This window comes from Ambystoma mexicanum, chromosome 7q (assembly GCF_040938575.1).
Source record: "Ambystoma mexicanum isolate Mex_15411 chromosome 7q, UKY_AmexF1_1, whole genome shotgun sequence".
NCBI classification, from domain to species: Eukaryota; Metazoa; Chordata; class Amphibia; order Caudata; family Ambystomatidae; genus Ambystoma; species Ambystoma mexicanum.
In genome coordinates this window covers 304,583,014-304,602,642 of record NC_090941.1, presented here as the reverse complement: position 1 = coordinate 304,602,642, position 19,629 = coordinate 304,583,014, and the positions used below count along the sequence as shown (strand labels likewise).

The window sequence follows — 19,629 nt, the reverse complement described above, 5'->3', positions numbered from 1 at the left end:
GGCGATTGTCACCCGGCAGCAGCAACTTTCCTCGCTGCTCGAAGAACATGTTGCAGAATGTGGGGGGTCAAGTGCAGCAATGGAGAAATGTGCTGAGACAGTGAAGGGCGCTATAGAGTCCTCCACAAAGGACATCTGCGCGGAACTTGCTGCTGTGCGGCACGCCATCACTGACCTTGTGCAGACAATTCGGGACATGCGTCCAAATGAGCAGGCAGGATCCTCCTCGGTTGCCAGCTCGACACCGAGCAGCCCCATCCGCCGATCGGGGAGGAACCTCCGCAGCACAGGCAGGGGTGCCCCGGGGGCCAGTGGAGGGGGCTGCCAATAGTGGCCGGACAGTGTAGGAATCCTACTTCAGACACTGCTGCACAGACTAACTCACACCTTTGTTGGGATTCCAGGGGGGGGGAGGGTGGAGGGGGGAGTGGGTGTGTTGGGGTGTGCAGGGGGGTGGCGGGGAGGTGTGTTGGGGAGTTAAGGGGGGAGTTGGGGGGGGGTGTGCAGGGGGGAGGTGGGAGGTGGTGGGTCACGACGTTCCATGGCTTGAATACACTTTTACCTTGAAAAAAAACCCAGAGTGTGTTGAATTTTTCTTTGCGCATGTGTGCTTTATTGGTGTACAGTCCACAGTGTGCATGTCCCGGTGCCACACAGTGCCCCAAGTGCAGTCACCATGTGACACACACCAGCCATGTGTGCTAGAAGCAGTGGTCGATGATAGTTTGGCGCATTGCACGCCCCTCCTGTGCATCGCCTCCTCCATGGGGTGCCGCCCCATCTGCTCCCTCCTCATCCTCATCGTCAGGTGTTTGTAGTTCTGCGTCAGGGGGCAGGGGCACATTCTGCCTGACGCACATATTGTGTAGCATTACACATGCCATGACGATCTTTGCCACCTTCTCATGGCCATACAGGAGTGCCCCACCAGACCTACTGAGGCTTCGGAACCGTGCCTTCAATAGGCCGAATGTCTGCTCTATGACCACACGAGTACGTGTATGTGCACGGTTGAAGTCCTCCTCGTGCTGGTTCTGCGGGTTCCGGACTGGTGTAAGGAGCCAACTCTTCAGGGGATAGCCTGCATCACCTGTATGTAGGCGAGAATGTATGCGTCAGTCATGTTGTCTGATCAAGAACATGATGTTCCATCATGGCTTGCATCCAACTGTTAATTTGGCTCACATCTACATGACCTAATTTATTCACACAATGCTACCTGTATATGCTCATGGCTTCCATGGCCTGTTTTGCATGCCATCACCCAATGTATGCAGAGGGGTTGTGTGCATTGTGAGTGCCCATCCTTTGTCTCCGTTCTCCGTGTTACTCACAGCCAGGTGGAGTATGCATCCCCCCCCCCTTTCAGCCAGGTGGAGTATGCATCCCCCCCCCTTTCAGCCAGGTGGAGTATGCATCCCCCCCCCTTTCAGCCAGGTGGAGTATGCATCCCCCCCCCTTTCAGCCAGGTGGAGTATGCATCCCCCCCCCCCCTTTCAGCCAGGTGGAGTATGCATCCCCCCCCCCCTTTCAGCCAGGTGGAGTATGCATCCCCCCCCCTTTTCAGCCAGGTGGAGTATGCATCGGTACGTCATTCACCTGCCCACTTCCATTACATTGGACTCACCGAGTAGCCAGGATCTTGGGCCTGCATGTCGCTCCATGTAGCGTGGTATTGTGGAGTTCCTCAGGACCATGGAATCATGGGTTGATCCGGGGAATCGGGCACAACAATGTGTGATGATCTTGTTGGAGTCACAGACCATTTGCACGTTGATTGAGTGGAACTGTTTCCGGTTGCGGTACGGTACCTCCACGGCACGTGGAACCACCAATTCCACATGGGTGCAGTCGATGGCACCAATGCAACCGGGTATGCCGGCTAGTGCATGGAAACCCACTTTGGTGTTAGCTATCTCCTGGCCAGTCCGTGGTAATGAGATGTGGTTGTCTGTGTGCTTGAGGAGGGCATCGAGCACTTGGATGAGTGTTTGCGAGAATAATGGTTGTGAAATGCCATGCAGGTGCCCCACTGTGTGCTGGTAGCTGCCTGTGGCCAGGAAGTGGAGTACAGCCACTACCTTCAGTAGGGGGGGGATGGCGGTTGGACTTTCTATCATGCTGACGATGTCGTTGTGTGTCATGTCTACAATGGCGGTGATGGTGTCCCGGTCCAAACGGTACAGGGTGTGGATCTGCTCAGCAGTGAGGTTGAATGGATTGGCTCTGATGCGTGGTATTGGGGGCTGCCTGCGTGGTGGCACTGGCTGTGCAGGTGGGGCTTGCTGGGCCTGCCTTGCCCTCCTTCTCCTCCTGCGTCTCCTCTGTGCTGCCTGTTGTTGTTGTTGTTGTTGTTGTAGTTGTAGTTGTTGTTGTTGTTGCTGTTGTAGTAGCACATGCATTGCTATCAGGTCCTCCAGCCCCAACATTGCTAGTCGTATTGGCATCATTGTGGAGTGTGACTGGGTGTGGGTAGGGGTGGTGTGTGCTCTTTTTGTACTCCCCTGAGTCTGTATTGCCTTCACCTGTGCTGTTTCTGTGCACCTGTGGCAGCTGCATTCACTTGACATGGCCCTTTACGGTTGGTTCGCGATGGCGTTATTTGCACCATGGCGGTAAGGTACTTAGCGGCCTCGGTGATGGCGTTAGGTGCATGTCCGCTTGGGTCGGCATTTGCGTACCTTTCCGCCATGGCGCTAAGTACGGTGTGGGCGGTCGCGTGCGCGCACCCTTAGCGCAGTTAGCGGCAGCGTTAACTATGATGCCGCTATTGGCATCGTAGTTTACGGTCACGAGTCATGATCGGACCTGGCGGAAAACGATGGCGGTAACCATTTACCGCCATCGTTTTTCACTTAGCACCAGGGTCGTAATGAGGCCCTAAAAAGGTGTCTGGAAACTCACCGCTGGTGCGATTAACGACGGTAAAGGTCCTCTGAGTCCAAGAGGCCTATGTTTCACCAGTGAAGGAACTGGCAACAGCGCCCTGCATCAGACGCAGATGGAGAGTCCGGCATTCACCTATCTAAGGTGAGCACGTTGACCTGGGGGCTCTACAGAGAAGCTTGGGAGAGAGAGGAAGAGAGACATTAAACGACCCAGACCATTAACCCCTATATTCTTTCATCTGCAGAAAACTCACCCTACGAGTTCGTCACACAGTGCAAAGAGGTTCGACCCCAGAAGCCCATCGAGTCCTGCACATCACCTTTCGAGTCACAGACACCTTCCTGCCACGGCCTGCGCCTCCGTGGGAATCGGGTGAGCGTTACAGAACGCGAAGCCCACCGCAAAACTCCTACCCAGGCGCAATGGAAACCTCAGATACTGATCACTTAGCCCAGTTGCTCGGAGAATTAAGAGCAGAAGTACATGCAGCTCGTCAGGAAACAAGCTCTCTAAGAAGAGAACTAATACTTTCCAAGGAGCGAACAGAGGACCTCGCTAGGCAATTGCTACAAACGCAGGCCGGACAGACACCTATGCCCGCTCCAGGAGGAAGCTATCCTTCTGCACCATCTGTAAATCCAGTGCAAATCAATCTACCTGGTAATGTGCCCTTGGCTCCGCCCCAACGTTTTTCTGGTGACCCAAAGAAATATGCAGTGTTCATCAACCAGTGCCGCTTACATTTCTTATGTCGACCAGCTGCTTTCCCAACAGATCAGACCAAAGTGGCTTTTGTGCTTTCTTATCTCAGTGGCAGCGCCGCAGATTGGTCGATTCCTTTAGTCACCCAGGATGATCCGGTTCTGCATGATTTCCAGGCCTTCCAGTCCAGTATGGAGAAACTGTTTGCAAGACATGCACAAGGGCAGGCCTTGGACCATGAACTTCTTTCATTACGACAGGGTAATCAAGACCTCTTGACCTATATAGCCTCATTCAACAGACTCATAGTGGAAACTCAATGGCCCGAGGACAAGAGAATAACGCTTTTCTACAGAGGCCTGCGTGGAGAGCTCAAGGATGTGTTAGCTCAAGTTGTGAACCCTCCACAAGAATGTTCAGACTATATTGACTTAGTCGTCCAATTGGACCACAGATTACAGAACAGGAAGGCTGATCGTTCCAAATTTGATACCCAAGTGTTTTCTAAACCACAAACTTCTACTAAGGGAGCTGACACTGTGGAACCCATGCAAATAGGGGGGATGAAAGGTCCTTTAAGCCAAAAGGAGCGGGAAAGAAGAAGACAGCTGCAATTATGCCTCTATTGCGGGAACTCAGGGCACTTTCTTCGAGACTGTCCAGTGAAACCAGCTAAGAAGGCTGTAGGAGCCGCAGACACCAGTGCCACAAGTTCTAAGCAGGGAAACGACCTAGCCCGGCAAGTGTAGAGGTCCTCTTGCCGAGCGTTAAGATCTGTCCCGTGACCTCGCATTTCGTGGTGCCCATGGTCCTCATTAGTCCAGCACGTCCGGATCGTTTGCATGCAATTGAAGCTTACATCGACAGCGGAGCAATCCGCAATTATGTGGACCGTGAAATGGCATCAAGGATGAATCTACCCCTTGTCCCTAAGGCAGTAAAGGACGTCATTACTACAGTGGATGGCACGGAGATAGCCTCCGGACCAGTAACGCACGCCACCCAAGAAGTGACGCTAGTGAGCCAAGATGGACACCGGGAGAAAATTGTGTTCGATGTGATCAAGGCCCCTCAGTTCCAGATCATTCTGGGAATCCCTTGGTTAGAGAAACACAATCCTCAGATCGACTGGCGAGCAAAGACGGTTCAGTTTCCAGAATGTTTTGCCACTTGTTATCCTCGGCCTGAAGTTTCAGTGGCGGCAATTTCTTCTGAGGTTCCTACATTACCTCCCGACTACCAGGAATTCCAAGATGTCTTTCGGAAGGATCAAGCAAACACCCTGCCTCCTCATAGGTCTTACGACTGTCAAATAGACTTACTACCCGGAACAACTCCTCCTTGCAGTAGGATTTATGCCCTCACCGAGCCAGAGAATCTTCACCTCAGGCAATATCTGGACCAATACTTAGCTAACAGGTTTATCCGTCCTTCTAAGTCTCTAGCTTCCTCGGCTTTGTTCTTCGTTCCGAAAAAGGAAGGAGACCTTAGGACTTGTATAGATTACCGCGCCCTGAATCAGATCACCGTTAAAAACAGATACCCGTTACCTTTGATCCCTGAACTCCTGGACCAAGTCAAAGAAGCATGTATATATACAAAATTGGATCTCAGAGGAGCCTACCACTTGGTACGAATAAAAGAAGGCGATGAATGGAAGACGGCCTTCCGCACCAAGTATGGGCTATTTGAATATCAAGTGATGCCCTTCGGACTTTGTAACGCTCCTGCCGCTTTCCAGTATTTTATGAACGATGTCCTTAGAGAACTCATAGATGTGTGTGTTGTTGTCTACATTGATGACATCCTTGTCTATTCATCATCTGAAGAGGAACATCAGAAACACGTTACAAAGGTTCTCGGGAGACTGCGTCAACATAACCTTTTTGCCAAGCTTGAAAAATGCGTTTTCAACGTAACTGAAGTTGAGTTCCTGGGATTCATATTATCACCTAATGGGGTTCATATGGATTCAAAGAAGGTCGATGCAATCATCAAGTGGCCATCACCAACCTCGGTAAAAGGAGTTCAAAGCATGTTGGGATTCGCTAACTTTTACCGCAGATTCATTCCTGAATTTTCCCGGATAGTCCAGCCCATCACCGCTCTGTTAAAAAAGAACAAACGTTTTGAATGGTCTACTGAAGCAGAACAAGCTTTTCAGGACTTAAAAGCTAAATTCATTTCTGCACCTGTACTGAAACATCCTCGCCCAGAACTCCCCTACATTGTGGAAACAGATGCTTCTAGTCTTGCTATGGGGGCAGTTTTATCACAAAGAGATCCGGTCACACACCAATTACATCCTGTAGCCTTTTGGTCCCGCAAATTCTCGGCTCCCGAGATCAACTATTCCATTACAGACAAGGAACTTTTAGCTATCAGATCGGCCTTTAAAGCCTGGCGACATTATCTTTTGGGAGCCAGACACACAGTCACCGTAATGACTGATCACCGCAATCTACAATATCTGAAGACGGCCAAAGCTCAGTCTTCCAGACAGCTTCGCTGGGCTCTGTTTCTGGCTGAGTTTGACTTTATAATTACTTATCGACCCGGCAGTAAAAACGGAAAAGCAGATGCCCTCTCTCGGATGGGAGTAGATGAATATTTGACCAATCCAGAACCAATACCCATAGTCCCAGAACAAAGGATTTTGGGGTTAGTCCACACTCAATCCTTTGAAGACATCAAGACGGCAGTCAAGTCACTCCTAACTCCGGCCGATTTGCAGGACTGGCAATTAAAGGGAAAGGAATTCTCAGTGGATCAAGACCTACCATTTTTCCAAGGACGATTGTACTTGCCCTGCGAGAAAATACAAAAACAAGTAATCTCCGGTTATCACGACTCTCTGATGGAGGGTCACCCTGGCATTACTAAAACCATGGAAAAGATCAAGAGACATTTCTGGTGGCCATCATGGAAGAAGGATATTGGAGACTTTGTAATCTCCTGCGGTGTGTGTGCCCAAAATAAAAGTCAGAAGGAGAAACCAGCCGGCCTTTTACACCCTCTGGATATTCCTCCCTGTCCATGGCATACCCTGTCCATGGATTTCATCACGGACTTACCTCCATGCTCAGGGTATAATACCATTTCAGTAGTCGTGGATCTATTCTCCAAGATGGCTCATTTCATTCCCCTGAAGGGCCTACCTTCGGCTTCGGTATTGGCCCGAGAATTCTTAGAAAACATCATTCGGTTACACGGTTTTCCCTCGGTTTTAATCTCCGATAGGGGAAGTCAATTCATCTCCCACTTTTGGCGAAGTTGCTGTCGTCTAGCCCAAATTGATGTAAGACTTTCAACCAGTCACCATCCCCAAACTGACGGACAAACCGAGAGGACAAATCAGACTCTAGAGCAATATCTGCGTTGCATGCTCCAACAAACTGAAAACCCTTGGAAGGATATCCTGTGGATCGCTGAATACGCTTACAACAATTCGACTCATTCTGGAACCGGGAAGACTCCCTTCTTCCTATTATACGTACATCATCCTAGAACCTCTAATTTGGATCCTCCCCAAGAATTCGAAACACCAGCTGTGGATCATTTACACTCTGAGATTACCCGTGCTTTTAAGGAAGCCACTGCCCATCTGCAAAGAGCTAAAGCTCAAGTCAAAAAGGGAGCAGATCGACATCGTAAAGAGGCCCCTCACTACGCAGTAGGAGACCAGGACTGGTTATCCACTAAGCACCTGCCTCTAAAAGGATCCCGCACCTTCAACCCGAGATACCTTGGACCCTACACCATCTCTACCATAATTAATCCAGTGGCGGTCAAATTGGAATTACCTACGCATATGAAAATACATCCAGTATTCCATCTCTCCTTATTAAAACCAGTACAACCAGAAACTCGATTGACTGAACTCCCAGAACCTGTTTTGGTAGACGGAGAACTCGAATTCAAAGTAAAGAACATCCTAGACTGCAAAATCTCCAAATCTAAATTATACTATCTGGTTGATTGGAAAGGATACGGTCCCCAAGGAAAGGTCTTGGGAACCCTCAGAATATGTCCACGCACCTCGTCTGGTCAAGAGATTCCATCTGAATCACCCCGACAAGCCAAAACCCCCGGAGAAGACACGCTTAGGAGGGGCCTTGAGGGGGGGTACTGTCATGATCACTGCTTCCAAGGAGCCAGGACCAGCCCAACGTCCTTGGAAGCAGGCCCCTAACCCTAATCCTAGGCACCAGCCGGTCCCCACAGGGACCTTTTGGACCTTGTCCTGGCGCCGGTGGCACCAGGCTCATCAGAATCATCGGTCCCGGCACTGGAAGCGCCGGGCTCATAATATGTGTGCAGATGTTTGGGTGGACTTACCTGCAGCAGACCATGCTGCTTACTTACCAGCCACTTAGAAGTCCTCTGTAAACAGGAACTACTTTCTTACCTGGGTGGGGCAGCTCCATTCCCTGGATTCAGCATGAGGAAAGCTTCTGGAACCGGAACTCTTTTCTTACCTAGGCGGGGCCGTGGAGGAAGACGCCTCATCACTCCAAGGCTATTTAAACCACACCCGATGGATGAAATGTGCTTTGCGTTATTCTGCATCTGCAGCAGAACGCTCACCGAGTCTGTTCCAGCCTTTCTTCCTCAATCTGCAAGAATCATACTCACCATTCCTGTATCCAGTCGACAGCAGCATCTGCAGAGACAAGAAACAGCAGGTTAGCAAGGCAGTCTTAACTCGCAGTGCTTACTCACCTGATCCATCGGCTGCGGTCATTTCGGCACGCTGTACTTTCGCCTGTGAAGACAAAGGTATTGTCATTACTTACCGGCACTCCGTGAACTCTGGAATTCTTCACGCTGCATCGCCACCTGCGGAGATCAAAGCATCGTATTTACTTACGGGCCTTCCGCGGACTCCGGCGCTGCAAACAAGCTTCTGAAAGACAAAAGAAGAGACATTAGACAGGTATTTACTTACGCCCATCGCGCTCTTCACAATAGAACGCCTGCAAATACTCCGGTGCCTCTTCAGCACGAACTACGCTGCAAGGGAAAAAACAGCTAGAGCGCTTGCATTTACTCACGCATTTCCAGGCGCTTTATTTCATCTTCCTCAAGAGTCCTGCAAGCAAAAAGGGAGAAAAGCATCATACGAAGTCCTGTTCAATGTTAACGTGCCTTGCACCTAAAGACTCTAAAGACTCTAAAGACTAAAAAGGTGTCTGGAAACTCACCGCTCATGCGATTAACGACGGTAAAGGTCCTCTGAGTCCAAGAGGCCTATGTTTCACCAGTGAAGGAACTGGCAACAGCGCCCTGCATCAGACGCAGATGGAGAGTCCGGCATTCACCTATCTAAGGTGAGCACGTTGACCTGGGGGCTCTACGGAGAAGCTTGGGAGAGAGAGGAAGAGAGACATTAAACGACCCAGACCATTAACCCCTATATTCTTTCATCTGCAGAAAACTCACCCTACGAGTTCGTCACACAGTGCGAAGAGGTTCGACCCCAGAAGCCCATCGAGTCCTGCACATCACCTTTCGAGTCACAGACACCTTCCTGCCACGACCTGCGCCTCCGTGGGAATCAGGTGAGCGTTACAGATAGTCTTGAGTGTTCATCATCATAACTGCCCGCCCTTGTCTGAGGCTTAATGACTGTTCTCGGATTCTCAGATCGTGCCATAAGTTCTTCTAGTTCTTCTTTTGTACAATTGTTGTGCACAAAGGGAACTGCCTTCTCAAGTTCTTCCAATTTAAAATAAAAAACACTTGTTCACACGTAATAGACTCAGCAGTAATGTTTTGTGGTGGAAGGTAGTATTGTGATGCCACATACAAACATGTGGCATCTAGTGATTGTTCAGACTCAAGGTCACCAAGTGTTTCAATCTAATTTTCCTCAATAGTCTGGTAAGTTCTAAGTTCGATGTGCGTTTGAAAGGCATCATATCTTGCCGTTGGTATGAAGAAAATACCTTTCTGTAAGATTAGGCATTCAGCTTCGGAGAGAGGATGAACAGAGAGATTAAAGACTAGTGTGTCTTCTGGGGAGAACCCCTCCACCCCCACCTCTCTGCTCGTGGTGATCCTCAGAGAATTGCACTGCCAGCTCCCTCTTCTCCAACTCATTGGCCCAAAAAAGGCTGAGTTGGTGTATGTTCTGGTTCTGTGTCTCTCTCATACTCAAAGTGAACCTGTCTATCTTGATTTTGTGATTCCAATAGTCCTGATGAAGTTCCAGGTCTGGAGTCATCTTCAGAACTAGTATTGGATGAATTCCAATTGGTAGTCCTTCTGTGAGGGACAGTATTAGATTAGTTGAGGTGATTTGATCACAATGTTGATTTCGTTCACATATCCGCCAATGTGTTTTACAATTTGTGGTTTTGGCAGATGGTGCCATAACCATATTTAAAATAAACTTTCCCTGTTTGTGGGTTTGTTGGGAGTCACTATACCCAGGAAGGGTTGCTTGTTAAATAACATAATAATATCAGGAGTGTTCCGTAATGAGAAAGGACCATTGGTTTCCTCGTAACAAGCTCTTACCATGTGATTTGGGGCATGGTAGGATGGTGTGGGCCAACGGCTTAAAGCCGCAATCTGCCATTTCTGAATCAAGCAGAAATGGCTTTGCCACGGCATGGATGTGTGCTCCACCTCAAACCTCTGGGATTGTCCCTGAATGGGTGATTTGTTGTTTATCTGATGCCTTTTTCTTTGCACCAACTCGGTTTTGCTTTGATCATTGCCACCTTTGTGACCTGTCCCATCCTCCATACTATCCGACCTTTGTGTCCCGGGATTTGTGTACCGTGAAGTATTGGACTTGGCACTTCCGCCAGCCTTTTTCTCGAGTATCCCCTCTCCTTATTCTTTTCTGTACCTTTGAAATGGGGGCTACCCGTATATACTGACCTACATCTCCAGCCCCCAATGGTCCTGCATTGTGTCTCCACCCACCTGCCACCACTCCTCAAACATCATGTCCTCCCCAAACTCTTCGTGGTCAACTTACACCTTACACCTGCTCCCCACTTTATTTTTCTTTTGGTGTGACTTGCTATCTAGCTTGTCTGCTCACTGGCTCCCTGCGACACAGTGCACTATGCCCGCACTGGCAAAATACATTGAGTCAAACTGTCCTGCATTGACACCTGCACCCCAAACATTCTGTCTCACAACCAAACGTTGATGTAGCCACATAGAACACCCTGATGATGCTGGTGAGTACCTTTTTCCTGTGCGAGCAAGGAACGTATATCTACAGGACTGGGGCCTTTCTGACATGGGAATCTTTACATGGGTGCTTCTTCACATCAGTAGCCGGGTTCTGCTGTCTGCCTGGAAAGTTGCCAATGGGCCTACACTCGCTAGGGTGATTATTTATTTATTTTTAATTTTGTATTTGTAAAGCGCGTAGCACCCCGAAGGCATCGAGGCGCTGTTTCAAGAATGTGTCTTAGTTACAGGAAGTGGGGTTAATGCACAGGTTACATTAGTCAAGACAAGGTTACAGTAGTTGAGTGCCTTACATGTTGGCATGACAAGCAGGAACAAATGGGGAATACATACATGTAGTACAGTCCATTGTGGTGGGTTACACAAACAGCATGGTTTTTATTGCTGATTTATTGTTATTGCAATACTAGAGGCAGCACCCATTTGATCAGTATGTGGTTCTCTGCCATAATGTAAACCTCTATCCTTGTTCTTATCACTAACCATTGCAAATCTGGCACAGGAAGGTTGACAGGGTTGGGTGACTCTGGGAGATCCCCTTTTTACCTTCTCAGGATAGTTCTTTATGGGGCTTGTGGTCAACCCTGGTCTCCACAGTCCCCGTTTTCCCCCCCAGTGGGAGGGTCCCTTGGATGTGAGTTCATGACAGTGAATGTCTGTGCTTTCATTTTGGGATTTGGCCCATAACTGTTTAACAGTTCCACACTTTCTTAAGCTTCTGTGAAGTCTCTAAGGGCCTGGCATCACAGAAGAGAGGGAAATCTCTGGGTCCAAATTGCATCCTGATATATTTATTTAAGAGTGACCCAGTAGTTTGGATCACCTTTTTAGTAAAGTGTTTGAATTAAATTAATGCAACTACTATTGTTTCAAATAGCTGTCAGTGAGCTTTCATTGTCACTATTTTTAACAAGGGGGATCATGTTTTACCTACTAATTAGCGACCAATCTCATACCTAGACTTTTTGGCCAAAGTATATTCTAAAGTGGTCTTAACGTGGCTAGAACAGTTGGTAGAGGAAAACAATGTATTATGCATTCAAGCAGGTTTTAGGAAGAACATAGTGGCCATTGACCAGTCATTTTGTACTTTGTTAACTTTGTTAATTTTGCAAAAATGTGTTTGAGGGAACCACACTTCGATATGGTTCCTTGCCCTAAACTATGTCATATCGTGTTACGACTTCAGATCTTAAGCAGTATATTGCATGCAATACACATATAATGATAGTAATTTTGCCTCAATTAGATGGGGCTTGTTTGGTGAATGTACTGATCCAATTTTGATAAATTGGGGTCAGATGCGTCCTGGCACCTTTGATATTGTTATCGTGTATATATAAACAAATTGGCAATAGCATAAAGCCAACCGCAGGCGATGATCCTAAACTGGGTGGTCAGAAATGTGGTATACTCCTATTTGCGGATGACGCAGTGTTAATTTGGAAAACACCTTGTAGATCACATCCATTAAATAGTTTTTCAGAAAAGTTTAATGAGATGGGCCTTTAAATAAATATTCTTAAAACCAAAATTATGATCTGCTCGGTTTTTTCGAGCTCCAAGACCGTCATGTTCCTTCACGTACACTTTGAAAGATGCCACGCTTCAGCAGGTGGACACTTTTGGTTATTTAGGATTTCGCTTTTATAAATGACTGACCTGGCTACCTCTGATTGAGAAGAGCAAGCTTTCATTTGGCGAGAAGAGGAGCTCATTCATTTTGCAGCACGTTTTTGAGGGAAGACACTCTGCCGTGCTCTTGATGATTATAAAGCCCAGGATTTGCCAGCAGTGCCCTATGAGCCAGAGCTAAAATTTGCACAAGCTAGAAAGAATATAAAATTAGATATTGAAATGCCTCTTGGGGTTCCCACATAGAGCTTCTTCTGCCCCGTGAGGTTTAAACTTGGCATCATAGGAGTTGCTTACTCTGTCAAATTGAACCCCCTTTTATATTGCTTGAGGTTTTGGAATACCCCAGAATTGATGTTCTATCTTGAATATTTGCATGATATTTTAGCAATCCGATGAAAATAGCATGGTTTAAACATATCAAAGAAATGCTTATCTCACTTGGCCCTTTGAGCCTTTGGGATGCCCCATGCAAGTATGGGGAAAGATATAAATCCGTTGTGGTCCCTGCCTTTAAAGATTGGCTGTTAAGAGAGCAAATTAATATCAATTGTAGTTAGAGTTTAGGAGCTCATTACTTGGCCCGAAACATTCGATAGATTTAAAAAAATATATATTGATTATCCTGTGATAAAAGTTCCAAAACGTCTTATTTTACAAAACTACGCTTAGATATTTTACCTCTTTCTAAATTTACAAAACTTTGTAGCAAGAATAAATTGGCTGAATGCCCTCTGTGTGTTCATTGGGATGAAGACAAATTGCAGTTTGTTTTTACGTCTTTATACCATCACCCTAGAACATTCTGGCTAAAGCCATTATCGAATAGACACAAAATAAGATGAATGAGAGGCGGAATTGTGTTCCTTAACTTAAGCGAACAACAAAACACTTGTAATGTTACAATGACCTTTCTAATTATAGCGTGGTCCATCAGGGGAAAGTTTTTCTTATCATTGCATTGACTAGTTTTACTGTAAGTATTTGCATGTGTTTGATTAATATTGTTGATTTTATGATGAACTGTATATTTTTGTATTAAAGCTATGTAATTATATTATACTTTTAATAACGTTATACATGCTTTTATGATGTGATGGCGAAATGAAGTAACATTATGTTGATCTAAGATTAGGGCTCAATGGCAACTTTATATAACTGTAAATAACTTTTAACACTTTCTAAGAATGCCCATGCTTTGTCCTAAAAATTCTAATCCCGTTTTTTCCAGCAGAAAACATAGGTGTGCTTAGATTTCTACATTGGAATACCTACTAGCAAAAAAGTTCTATTTGCCAGCAATAACATGGTGGAAAAGTCAATCAATTTCATAATAAATGATGTACTCAGTAGTGGAAGGTAGCAGCCTGATAGTTGGTAACTTGGAGAGCTGGGTATGAAAATAGAGTCAAATCTTGAGACGCTGTTTCCCCCATTAGCTTACAGATGCATCTGACTTCAACAGCGTTATTTAACTGAAGATGTATAAAAGAGAGGGCATAACATGGTACAAGCAGCTGAGCTAAGTATACAATTCTGCACAGCAACCACAATCTTAGGACTCACTTTAACCACAACCTCTTACTCCACACCCCTAAGCCCCAGTCTGCAGTACTCCCGGTCCCAGGAAATCACACAGCCCTACAAGTCCACACTAGTAGCAGATGTGTGCTGTGCAGATTAATCTAGAATGTTTCTTCTTACAGCACCAAGTATGATGTCACCAAACAGTATACATTGTAATGGAGGACATATATCACAGAGTAAATCCCATATAGCATAGAATGAAATCTGTCCCTCACATTAGGAAACTCTGACGTCACATGCCTAAATAGTGCTGTCATACACTGAATAGTATTTCATGTTCTATACTGAAACAAGTAATAAAGTGTGTGCAATGCTGAATTATGTCCCTAAAACCCTGTCACACTTTTCTCTTCATTTCCACTTTAACAATCTGGATCCTGTGCTTGGTTTTCTGCAGGGAGCGTATTTAATCGGATGGCAAAGTGGATGAAAGAAGATAATGACACAGGTATTTATTATGAGACTTGGACAGTCCAAGCTACCCCAGATGTGAACACGACAGTGTGGTTTGAATCCTACGACTGCTCCAAATTTGTCCTGAGAACATTCCAGCAGCTGGCAAATTTGGGGGCAATCTTCACCAAGAAAATACAAACCAACTACACAAGGATTTTTCTGTATAGCGGAGAGCCTCTTTATATGGGAAACGAAACTGATGTTTTTGGACAAGGAGAAAACAAAACCGTAGCTGCGGAAATCAGGAGTTTTTACTCTTTATTCAGGCCTCATCAATCATTTAAAGATCTTCTTTTAAGCCTTTTGAATTTGTATGATGAAGTTATTTTGCAGAAAACATTTTACCTATTCTACAATTTTGAATACTGGCTTTTACCAATGAAATCGCCCTACATCAAAATAATATATGAGGAAATCCCTCTTCCGTAGTCTAAGTCACAAAATTCTTTCTGTCTGCTTTGTTAAATGTCCAAATTATCAATCTTCTCTAGAGAAGTGTTAAGGGCACAGACCAAATTCTAAATATTTACTTAAAACTTGATTTATCCAAAGTTAATTTACAGTTCAGTGGTCATATTTAATAGGCCTGTAGCAAGGGCCCCAGTGCCAGCTTACTATCTGTATTCAATCATGTTTTGTATGCATATGTGATCAACATTGCAAAGCGTGTTGGCTCTACATCAACACCATCATTTTATGGCATTTACAGAGCACCAATGTATTATCAACATCCATTAAGGTCAGATTCTTGCGCTATGTTCAACTGTCATTATCTCTATTTTCAACCTGCTCTTTCCATAGCCAACAAAATGACGCAACATTAGACTTTAGACATTCGCCGCAGGTAAAGGGCCATTGGCCAGTCAGGTGGCTGGATCAGCGGGCGAGAATACATATTCCCCGCCCGATGTTCGCTGTTCCAGCCACCCGAGGCCATTCCACAGGTGGCACCATCTTTTTGTTGTTGTTGTTATGTTGGATCCATTGTGTGCTAGATGTCCTTCGCCCTCGTTGGAGGCAGTCACCTACCATAGAAGAGTGCACTCTTGTATGGGCTCTAACGCTTTATTAATGACAGTAAATATTAAGCCAGCAATTTAGCAACCTACAAAACATTTCTTTAAGGCAAAGGTGGCTGAAGAACCTCAGCATGGTATGCAGGTCACAGTCCTGACTGAAGGTGGTTTATTTTATACCAAGAATTTTTCATTTGTTACAAGATTCTGTGTTAAAGGGATTTTAGACCTGACTGGAGATAAATATTAAGCCTAAGGAAAACATTTTATCCCTGAGATACGCAAAAGAGCTTGTTGTGTATGGTTTTCTTGATATTTTCTGATTTTATAAGCAGGTAAACTAGGCCCAGCACTATTCCCTTCATGAGGTATAAAACATTTAACGTATTTCAAAGCTCAAGATGTGACCACAGAAGCTGACTTAATGTGTAACATACATGAAAACTATTTTCCCTCAACAGCCATACATGTTCCTACATTTTGGAGGATTAATTGTCAGATCCATATTACCCATATTTTTAGAGATTTCCTATTTGTATTAAATCACGTGATTGGAAGTAAATATGTGGTGTGTCATTATTTTCCATGCCTCTTTTAATTTGCTTTAAAATCAGGAAACATTTTTTTTTTAGCATTGTTACAACCTGAATTTTGAGTCCTAGTTTGAAGTGTATTTAATTAACTAAACCAATGCTTCTTTGTAGACAATATTGCTAGTCTGTCCTGTAGGAGCTAGTGTGAACAAATTGTCTTTAATAATAATAATATTTATTGGGCCTCATTACGACCCTGGCGGAAATCGCGGTGCAAAATGCACCATGGAGCACGGCGGAAAGCTGCCGATAGCGCCATGGGGGTTGGCGGATTTTCCGCCCCATTCCGACCTTGGCGGGGCGGTAAATCCCCATCCCCCATTTTACCCTTCCCCATTCCCATTTCTGCCCCATAGGGTATAATGGGAGTGGGGAAGGCGTTAATTACGCCACCGTAAAATACGGTGGCGTAATTAACAACAAGGTCCCGTAGCGCCATGGATTTCTCCGCCCGGAAAAACCAGGCGGAAAACGCTCCATGGCGCTACGGGAACTCGTAGTAGGGCGGACGGGTCCGCCGCGAATAACGCTGGCGTAAACCCACTCCGCCAGGGTCGTAATGAGGCCCATTGTGATTTAGTTCACATTGAAACTTTACACAAACATTTATAATAAAAACATTATAAGCATGTAAAAACATATAATACATATTTAAATCAAAATCTACAATAACAACTAGAGTTTCATAGACAAACAATAATATTACCAGCTTACAATTAAGCATTTCGGTACTCTCACCTTCAGAGCTAAACAGCCTACCACATATGGACTATAATAGGGGTACACATCAAGTTCTTTAAACAAAGGAACATTAAAAGCTTGCAATGGTGTCCCATTCACCGTATATGGCAATATTCCTAGATCGCATAGAAGGTTCACTTTCATTCCAACAGATTTGGTTCAGCTTATTGTCTTTATCAACTCATTATATTGTTATGCCTAGGCTGACTTCAACCTTCAGCCAGATGTTGTACAATGCCATCAGTAGGCTCATGCTATTAGAGTTAATACAATGGAGCCAGAATAGTTCCTCCTTAATATATTCATAACTATGTACATGTTTACCCAGAAGGAGGTTAATTACACTCGTCATTGTATAGCATTCTGTCAACAAATGTTTAGCTGTCTCCAGCTGATCTTGCTCTTTACATATGCGACATAGCCGTAGTTCCGTTGCGATCTTATCCCTTCTCCTAGTGACCATTAATGAAGGTAGTTGTTCTAGCCTCAGTAATAGTATGAAGCGTCTGAGTCTTGCTGCTGGGCACAGGTTCAGATAGCTCTGTTTTTTTTTTAAAGTTGTATAGTCTATGCTGCACAAACTGGTAGCTTTTAGCTCTCGGAGATGATCGTAGTTCTCCAGCCAGTCCCAGAGCTCTATATGTTTTCCCAATGCCCTCTGAGCCCCATCTGGGTCAATTCCCACCCTTATTTGCCACCCAATATCGGCAAATAATTTAGTCATCTGTTTCTTGGCTGTGCACAGAAAATTTGTCTTTGACATCTCTTGATGGGCTGCTATTAATAACCCATTCCTTGTGTTACTGATCATTTTTAGATATAGTGTAGCACGCTTTTTTTAATACTATTGCTTTTAATGAAATCAGCCCGAGTTCCAGCCTTATTATCGCCATAGGTTGCCAGGTGATAGGCCCAGGATGGAACGCCAGAATTTCCCCTCTATCACCTATAGCCATTTCAGATATATGTCAAGGAGAGCTTCCAAGCCATAAGTTATCATCGGGCACAGAACTTGCATATACAGTTGTCGTGGACCCCAAATGGTAAAACCTCCCTGATTGATGGTAAATCTATGAAGCAGGGCGGTCAATTGTGCTGCTCTAATAGCACGTGACTGTTTGCATGTTCTATAGTCACCAACGATCTCAAATTCTATGCCCAAGTATCGATATTGTGGACTGTAAGCAATATTTTCTATGCCTACCCTGAGCTGTACACGGGAAGTATTCCTCTTGGTATACCTCATGACCTTTGTTTTTTCCAAATTGATCTTGAGGCCATTTTCCTCCGCGTATTCCCAGAGGGCAGTGGATGACCTTCGTAACCCACTGATAGTATGATAAAAAATTACTAGGTCGTCCGCATAGGCTAATACAGGGCAGAGGGATTCACCTATTTTAGGGGGACAATTTATTGTGGCACTTATGGCCGCCGGAATGTCATGGACATATAGGTTGTATAGTAAAGGTGCCGTAACACAACCTTGTTTGACCCCCCCCCCCCTATTTTGATAGACACTTCTTGTAGTATGGCCTTCCAGATCTAATTTTAGTTTTACAGGGGTATCCTGGTGAAGCAAACTGAGATAGGATATCAGGCCTTAAGGGCAGCCCATTCATTTTAATTTCTGCCATAGACGGCCTCTAGGAATAGAATCAAATGCCGCTGAGAAATCTATATATAGGGCATATAGGGGAGGCTGCTCCCCTGACCTTGCTCTGGACGTAAAAGGTCCATTACCATAATGTTATGAGCCGTAGAGTATCCCTGTCTGAACCCTTTTTGGAATTTGCATAAGATGTTTGATTGCTCCACCCAGAGCAGTAGTTCTTTTAATAGAAGTGATGCAAAAATCTTCCCCGTAGAGTCCAACATCGAAAGCAGCCTATAATTTCTAGGGTCTGAGCGATTCCCCTTTTTGAAGACTGGAATAAGGACCGCCGTTTTCCATGATTGTGGTATTTTTCCTTCTTTTAGGAGCTTGTTAAATATGATGACTAATAAGGTAGCCCAGAATTCAGGGTGAGATTTCAGAACAATATTTGCCAATCCATTCGGTTCGGGCCGGGAGCTCAGGAGGATTTCAGTTCCTTAATCTTATTCACCACCACTTCATATGATGAATTAATGGGGGACTGCCCAATGATCTAAATTCCTCCTTATCAACCTGGGCGTTCCGATTTTCCAAAAATGTTGCCCATATTGCAGCCTCAATAGGGTTAACTAATGTACCTTTCACAACTCCCCACGCTTCATCCAAAAGAGACCATATATTACGGGTCTTTCCTATGCAGATTGTCTTTACTAGTCTTTGCCAGGACTGGATCTTGTCAGCATTTCTTTTCGCTTTAATAATAGCTCTACATCTATTTTTAATGCACCTTACTTTAGGATGATATATATTCAGAGCGAATGCTTGTTTCTTGGCATATCAGAGCTCTGCTCTAAGCTCTCTTTTAGCATCTCTAATCATCTTATCATAGGGATGCTTTTTGTCCCCAATGCTTATCATAGTCCCTGTAGGGACCGCAGCATGCTTGCCCACAAAGGTATGGATCCAGTCCTCAATGGAGTTAATCGTCATCTCCCTAAAGTTCAGCAGGAGATGAGATCTATCTATAGCCAGTGCTTCCAGGGCCTGTGTAACATTTTTGTCTGACCAACTGATCCATGTGTCTGCTTTGCTTACCTTTATATTACCCATATTGCACATAGGAATATCCTCTTGGCAGTGTTAAGTTCACATACCAGTACAGCGTGATCACTCCACTCATTGGGCATAACTCGCATATCTT

General features: G+C 45.3%; 1 protein-coding gene across 1 annotated transcript in view; it reads left to right on the top strand.

Moving 5' to 3' along the window:
• Window positions 1-16,062, top strand: part of CLN5 (CLN5 intracellular trafficking protein) — a 199,612-nt gene extending 183,550 nt beyond the window's left edge. The window contains exon 4 of the mRNA XM_069639382.1: window positions 14,426-16,062. Coding sequence (XP_069495483.1) covers window positions 14,426-14,913 — 488 coding nt within the window. The 3' untranslated portion in view covers window positions 14,914-16,062. The remainder of the gene's footprint in view (window positions 1-14,425) is intronic.
• Window positions 16,063-19,629: the final 3,567 nt, after the last annotated feature.